The sequence below is a fragment of the Sinocyclocheilus anshuiensis genome, unplaced genomic scaffold (genome assembly GCF_001515605.1).
Source record: "Sinocyclocheilus anshuiensis isolate Anshui unplaced genomic scaffold, SAMN03320099.WGS_v1.1 scaffold609, whole genome shotgun sequence".
Taxonomy (NCBI): domain Eukaryota; kingdom Metazoa; phylum Chordata; class Actinopteri; order Cypriniformes; family Cyprinidae; genus Sinocyclocheilus; species Sinocyclocheilus anshuiensis.
The window spans coordinates 874,632-882,731 of NW_015541011.1; the positions used below are offsets into that span (position 1 = coordinate 874,632).

Below are 8,100 nucleotides of genomic sequence, written 5' to 3' on the forward strand. Positions count from 1 at the left end.
TTTCGCTTCCTCCCTGCCTGTTCCTCTCTTTTCTCTTTTTCCCTCTCGCTGTCTGTAGGAAGTTGGGAGTGAAATGTTTGCAGCTGAAACAGTGGCAGGTCTGTAGTGCAGTCAGACACAGAGTCATATATCTGCAGAGCACACTGCAATTCATCTATCACTGACACACACACACACACACGCACACAAACACCTGGAGCAGTGGGCAGCCATTTACATTTTAAAAGTAACAAAATAGTCTGAATATGAGTTATAGACTGATATATTTTGACTAGGATATTTATCATCTAATGTAATGTAAGGAGATTAAATTTATTTATTTTTAATATGAATTAATATTTATTTATGAATATTTATGAATATGTTTAGTTTTGTTAAGTCTTTTATTATATTTATGCTATTTTTATATATAAAATATAATATTTAGTGCATTTTAAAAGTACAACAATAGGTCTGAATATTAGTTATAGTATATTTTGTTTGGGTGCCAGGAAAAAAAAAAGTCAGAGAGCCTGTTGAAGAAGAGAGTCTGTGCCAAATCACTCTCTGTACACATTCATATTCTTAGAAATCAGGTAATTAACATAATCTAATAATAATAACAAGTGAGATGTTTTATATGATCATCCTGTTAATTTTGCACTTGCGGGGGAAAATGTAAAACACACTGAATGCAGCCACCCATTGAAATGGCAAAAGTCCACCTGTTGCATTCTGTTCACTGAGATACTGGCTTCTCCATCTGAGGAGCTGTTTTATAAATCATTTTCTGAGAATAGCATTTCATTGTAATAAATTCCAATGAGGCTGATTTCTTGGAAGGCCATGGCAGTTCTTCCATATACTGCATGTTATTAAGAAAAGCTTTGTTTCTGTGGAGATGCCATCAGTGCTGTGACAGTAGCAGCATTACAACTCAATATTGAAGTTACTCAAATTGCACTTTGGCATTCAAGTTCATCTGGTCCACACATTCTTTCTGTCCAGCATGAATCAGTAAGTAGTATTTGCCTAAAGACCTGAGTGGAAAACTCTGGGCCTTTATTCACAACTGTAAGAATGCTGACCTGGAGTCAGTTATCGTGTTACTTTAACCAGTAGGATAATTAAATATGCACTGAAATTAAGAGCATACCAGAAACAGCTTTTCATTTAAATATCATTTTACCTGACAAAGAGATGATGGCATTAGCAGGTCTTTTCGCAGATGCTTCGGTGCCGTTCTACATTTCACAGACCCCACATCTGTTATGGAAATTTCAAAGCAGGAGCGAGAGGACAAAATGAATCTCCGCTAGAAATATTTGCACATCTGACTCTGTCCCCGTTAGAGGTATTTTACTTTAGAGAGACAGTGGTAATGATATTCCTGGGCCATTTCATGGTCATATTTTACATTTATCCACATTTATCTAGTTAGGTCACCCATTTAATTAAACTAAAATCAAAATGTAATGCTTTTTTCATCTGAGAAGTCTTGCCTAAAAAATTACCTTGATCATTTATGGAAGCTCCTATTTTTAACATGTTCAGACTTGATTTGAGCCTGATTTTTTCTCCCCCATTTTACTTTGGCTATTTAATAAGATTTTAATTAGGCTATTAAAGATCTTTGAAGGAACATATGGAGTAATTAAGGCTGGCCGGATCACCCAGGGAGGACTGGGCCATTAATTACTCTAAGCTGGGTCTTGGGATCAGCTCGGAGACGAGACGACAGCGGAAAACGCCACAATCTCAGATCCCACACTTCATGATTCACTCTTTCCATACAAGTTAAATACAGTAGATGTTGAACTTTACTCTTATGACATAGTGCTTATGAACAGGTGTCAGCTTTACTTCCTGTACTTCTGAAGGGTTTGGATACCTGTGCCACTGAGTCAGGTTTCGCAATCACATTGTTTGTGTTCTCTGATTCATAGATGTCCAGATGATCTCAAAGTTTGCAGAACTTTTGCAATGGACCATTTCATCAGGCACTTTGAGAGCAATGAGTCATAGTTCTGTCACACATGTGCTAGTTATTCTTTAAAGTCCCCTTGAGTCACGACACATTCCTCATCTCACACATCAGCTTCTGCACTCACACATCCGCAGTCACACTTCTACACACAAAACTGCTGATTTGGTGAATTGTAGAAGAAATAAGCATTGTCTGTTTCATCAATACACACCAACCCCAGCATATGGACAGTAGCAGGAGGAGTTTGACCTTGTAAACTTCTCTCTTGCCTGAGCTGAGATTGTGTGCATATTTCATAGCTGTCGGTGGTGAAACAGTGTAGCAAATTCCAAATACAGCAAACAATGAAGTTTGTGAACTTTTCTAATGGGAATTTAGTTTTTTGTGGTGTTTGCTGATGTATTATCACCAGAATGTCCTTTCAAGGTTCCATATTTTCTGTAAGTAAAGATATACTGTAGTTCAGGTTAAACTTGCTGTGTCCTTTTGTGCTACTTTGTTTGATATGTGCCATATGTTGTTCACATATACTGCTTAAACTGTGACATAAATCTGTCATTATTAGACATAAACATCATGTAGTAAACTGTTTTGTGCCTTTAGGCCTTGTCTGATGTTGATAAACGACAACCATCAATGATTCAACAGTTCTTCAGAAGATACTTTTTGGAAATCTAAACGACAGTCCCTTGTAATCAGTTTATCTCCACATGCTGTGCCAATACAGTTTTGAGATGCTGTTTAAACAAGCAGCAGTTTTCCCATTTGGGACCTGAATCTTCCCAGTGGGAGTCCAAGGTCTGTCGTGCTCCAGATGGAAAAGTTGCCTTGCGTCTTCTTTTGAATAAGGGATGACTGTAAGCTAGTGCCGTGCTCTCATGTTGTCTATATTAGAGAAAAGCATCCTTGCTGTTTTGGCACTAGTACAGTAAATTGGCCTGCAGTATCACTCTTAGAGCTTGATGCCAAATTAAAGTGTTGGCTCAACTTTAAAGCTTTTTCAGGTAAAGCACAAATAGATATGAAGATCTGCAGAAGCATTACGGCCATCCACAGGCCCCTATACACTCAAACTTTGAGGTTACACCTACTTAAAACTTATTAATTACACCTTTTAAAATTTTACATACTTGTGGCATGTATGTTTTAGACATGTGTTATATTCAGATGTCTAGCAAAAGGCAGACTGATTTTTTTTCTCCTCTAACCCTGATTTTACCACACCCTATTTGTTAGCCCTTTACTGTTGGCAGTTCATACAAATAAAATATACACATTTGACGTTGGTATTAAATCTTAAACCTAAATGGGAATTGCAATTGGATTAGCTTTGTGGTTGTGCTTAAAATGCTCGTCTATACAGCCAGAGTAATGGAAACCACTTAAGTGTTAGCCAGCTGACATATTGGACTGATGACAGGGTTGGGATCAGTGCTGTAGATCACATATCAAGTGCAAAGCTATTCAACTTATTTACAGTCCATTTCATTTGCCTGGCAGTCAAACTCCACGTATGACTTTACCATGCTTATCTAAATGGAAGAAAATTAGATCATCTTAGCAGGAGGCTGGAAATTATACATTTTATGACATTACATGAATATCCATTCTCAGAACAGTGCTCTATGGAACGGAACAGGTGAATGATGATCAGTGTGGGTGATTATGGTAAAGTGGGGTCATCTGTTCTTTGAACTTTGTAAGCTAACATGTAAACAGAGAATGAAGCACTTTCCATTGTCTCATAAGTGATACCACCACTTCCAGGAAGTACTCATTTATTGCCTTATCATCGTTACACCCTACTGAGAAAACCGGCTTACGTCAGTACAGTAGGTATGTTCATGCTGGTTCAGGCTGGTTTTTGTTGTTCACCAACACATACAAGTACACAAGAATGGTCTTCCTTGTGATATTCATTGATCAAGGAATGGCTAGTTACTACTATCCAAAACGCAATATTCTGGAGACCAGCAGTGGAGGTCTTTTAAAAAGGGCACTTTTCTGCAAACTTAGCCCCAAACATACACACCTTAGCAATTAGCGCGGATTAAACACAGACATAGAGCCCTGCTGAGCAGTGAGTAAATATTATGTAAATCTATGTCCCTTAAGGCTACATATTCTCATTCATGCAGCAATTCTTGGCACAATCTAAATCTTTGCTGATGATTTTCAGCGATATAACACCACACGTAGAGTTGACCGTACAGGTAGGAGACGGCTGGTTTGCACTCCCACATCTCCTGGTGCTATCAAGCATGACCTAATGCAGCTCACCAGTAATAAAATGTTTTATCTCATCTTAATGTGACTACTCTTGTGTCTTGTTTGTTACAGATTGCTGAAAAACCTGTGTGGAAACTTACACAAGCACATGGAGACAAAGGTGACCACCAGCTGTCACATCAGTACACGGCTCTCCTTTTCAGGAGTTTGAGGAGAAGAAGAAACACAAACGAGCAAGGGAAAAGATCTTCATGAGCGCCAGGAAATCCAGAGAGAAAACACACTGAGACACAAGCAGCAAAATGTGGACACAAAACATGATACGTGTCTCTTTCCTATTTCTCCTCCATGTCCTCCTGGTTGGATGGGGTCAAGCAGCAGAAGACGACGTCACCCCTCGCCTCAGTTTCTCTTACAGTAAGTGCACAGACACACGCAAGCACAACTCACTCTGCCCATTTACTGAAAGTGTGTAAAAGAGCCGACTGGTACGAGACTATAAATAAAGCCTGGTGTGGAGTCGACTTAAGAGCTCTGAGGGAGCTACGGGCTGAAGACCCTCTCATCTCCCACAGACAGTAACACTTGCTGAAGTGTTGATAAACAGAAAGCAGATATCAAGGTCTGATTGGTTGGTACTGGCCTCTGGCGTGTTTGCATGGAGGTGGATTATCGCATTTACAAAACCACTGTGCCTCTGCAAACATAATGTGCAACATACACATGCATGTCCACGTCAGTCATCGAAGAACGACAAAGCGTCTATTTAAAACTGAGTGGTCTCACTGTTCTTCAACAGCATAATACATACCCTCTCGCTCATAATAATGATCCCTTAGCTGCTTCTCTAACATATGTCATGTTAAAGACAAACCACTTCCTTTCCAGTGAATCGCAGGCGCTTTTGGGTGCGTCCATTCATGTTTTTGCAGGCTTAGTGTGTTGGAAAAAGAAGAGTTACAATGAGTCTGTAAACACAGTGCACTATGGCTTTATTAACTTACTATGGTACTATTGATTGTGTCAGATGATGGTTTTCATCACTAAGGTACAAGTCCTTTGTGATGGAGAATGTTGACGCCTTTTAAGACAAAAGCATGGTTTTTGTTAAAACAGTGGCGTGCGACACATAATTGTTTCCAATTTAATACATACAATCGCATGTTGCGTAGTTTGAAGTGTAAATGAGACTATTTATTTGTTGTTTCCAAGTCCACAAATCCTTCTTGTGCAGAGACATAAGTCATGGGCTAGCTGTGTTTGTCCTATGTGTCTTCATCATGTTGGACAAAGAGTTTAAGTCAACCTATATTCACATCCACCTGCCCATCCTTTCCACATTTACTTCTCGTCTTCATTTAAACTGGCTCAGGATGTGATTATACTAAACCTACTAAACCTGCCTGAACACGTCGACTGCCTCTTTTGAGGGTCTACCTGCATGGAGGTCTTGTTCCCCTGCCAATATACAAAGGAACATTATATACATCTCTTCTCTCGTCTCTTCTCGTCTCGTCTCATCTGTCTCGTCTCCTCTCTTCTCTTCTCTTCTCTTCTCTTCTCTTCTCGACTCTTCTCATCTTGACTGTTCTCATTTTGTCTTGTCTTCTCATCTTGATTAATCTCTTCTCGTCTTGTTTTGTTTTGTGTTGTCTACCCTTCTTTCTCATTTTGCTTTGCTTTTTCTTCCCTTGTTTTCTCTTGTTGTCTTGTCTTGTCTTCTTGTTTTCTCTTCTCTTCTTTTCTAGGTTTGTCTGATCTTCTAATTTTTTTGTCTTATCATCTTGACTGTTCTTGTGTCTTCTCTTCTCATTTTCTGTTGTCTTCTCATCTTGACTCGCCCTTTCTCTTCACTTCTCTTTTTGTCACATTTTATCTCTCGTTGTCTCGTCTCTTTAATTGTCTTCTGTTCTTGTCTCATCTCTTCTCTTTACTTCTCATTTTGTCTTGTCTCATTTCATCTCTTCTTTTTCTTATGGTCTCGTCTTGTCTCTTTAATGATCTTCTCATCTCATCTCTTTTCTTTGCCTCTCTTTATGTCTCTTCTCGCTTAATCTGTTCACTTTTCTTCTGGTCTTGTTTTGTCTCATCTTGTGTCTCCTTTGTACTCTCATCTTGTCTTGTCTCTTCTGTATACTTTTTGTCTCGTCTCTTTTTAATGTCTCTTCTCTTCATTTCTCTTCTTGTCTCATTTGTCATCCCTCAGTTCTTTCTACTGGCTAACATTTTCTTGTAGCACTTTGTTTCTCTTGTCCTTTGTTGTTTGTTCTTGTGTTGTCCCCAGGATCATGCTGTATTGTAAGAAAGAATGCAGCTGTTCTTTTCACTGGTGTTTCTCATCTGCCTGTCTAATACCACAAGGAATCCTGCTAATTCTCTCGGTTTGAGTGTGTTCCTGTGTGTCTGTATCTCTGTATACACTGTCACTCACCTTAATGGCCAGTGTCCAGGGCTGAATTCACTGAACATAAACATAAGCTTGCATCTTATTTACTAACCATGGTCAAATTTAACCAGCCGCTAAATTAAATGTGTAAATTTGCACATAAAAATTTTAATTTGCATTTAGCAGATATTAATGGACATTGCCTGATTTGCACAGCTATCAGAGACTGCCATTTATTCTTAGCGAATCAGTAATATACAGTATATACAGTTTAAATGGCTCAAATTACTGCTGATGAACTGTTCAGTGTGTGCAGAACTAGTTGAGTTAAATTCAGGAAACTGTTGCGGCTACACTGACTCCAATCCACTGGTGAAAAGCCTCTGAAGTCTCTAAACCTGTATTGTAATGTAAAACACACTCCAATCTGCAGACCGGCACACATTTGACCAAAGGGCTGTCACTCCATTCCAGTGGCACAAACATTCTTCTCCGTTTCCTGGTTTCCACCTTCCCTCCATTCTAATAAAAAGCTAATCTGGCATGGATAATGAATGGGGGGATGTGTGTGTGTATGTGTTTGTGTGTTACGGTGTGAACGCTGGCCTGCTTCTCATTATGTGCCTATCAAGAAGGATCAGGGTTTGTAGGAGGAGAAACTACATCTGCTCAGCCTCTCTTCTTTTGTTCCTCTCTTTGATAAACACTATGCTGCAGTTCTTAAAGCGCATTATAAAGCTATTTAAAAGGACACTTATAAGCAGTTTACACTATTGCTCTCTGCTTATCCAGTCATTTTCTCCTGCGAAATGCATTTACAGGAGATACAGAAGGAATCTCTTGGTTGTTGACTGGTCCGCCACTGCTATTTATGAGAGAAGATTTCAAACAGCAATCCATTGTGTTTATCCTTGGTTTATATACCTGTAATACTTCTTGATTTATTACCGTAGCCTATAATTGAAATTACTTATCCTCAGTATAATATATAGCATGCACATGTTATGGTGCTCAAGCTTTGTGCTGTGTTTGATTCTTTGTGGCTGGAGGTGATCAGGCATGTCTAAAGCAGCAGAGACCTGCACTACGTGTTACCCATGGAAGGCTTCCAAAACGTGCATCAAGTGGAAACAGTCCATTAAAATCCAGCCACATGCATCACTCAGCTTCTCTGGTGGCACATTGTAACATGGGTGGAAGGAATGTTTCTTGTTTACTTACTTAGAGGAGTTTTTTTTTTAACCCGACAAGAAAACCAACACATTTAAAACTTATACACGCTGTGCCACATGACACTGATTTGAACATATCAAGGTTGTTTTTTTAGCGCTGTCAAATTAACATGTCAGTTTGGTGTGGTCCATTAAAAAAAAATGCAGTAAAAGGAAATATGTTAAAAAAAATGTTCGTACAGAACCATTAGACCAGGGCTGTCCAAACTCAGTCCTGGAGGGCCGGGGTCCTGCAGAGTTTAGCTCCAACTTGCCTCAACACACCTGCCGGGAAGTTTCTAGCATGC

General features: G+C 39.2%; 1 protein-coding gene across 1 annotated transcript in view; it reads left to right on the forward strand.

Moving 5' to 3' along the window:
• LOC107690368 (semaphorin-4B-like) overlaps nucleotides 1–8,100 on the forward strand; it is a 69,140-nt gene that overhangs the window by 23,120 nt on the left and 37,920 nt on the right. The window contains exon 2 of the mRNA XM_016488677.1: nucleotides 4,307–4,612. Coding sequence (XP_016344163.1) covers nucleotides 4,498–4,612 — 115 coding nt within the window. The 5' untranslated portion in view covers nucleotides 4,307–4,497. The remainder of the gene's footprint in view (nucleotides 1–4,306; nucleotides 4,613–8,100) is intronic.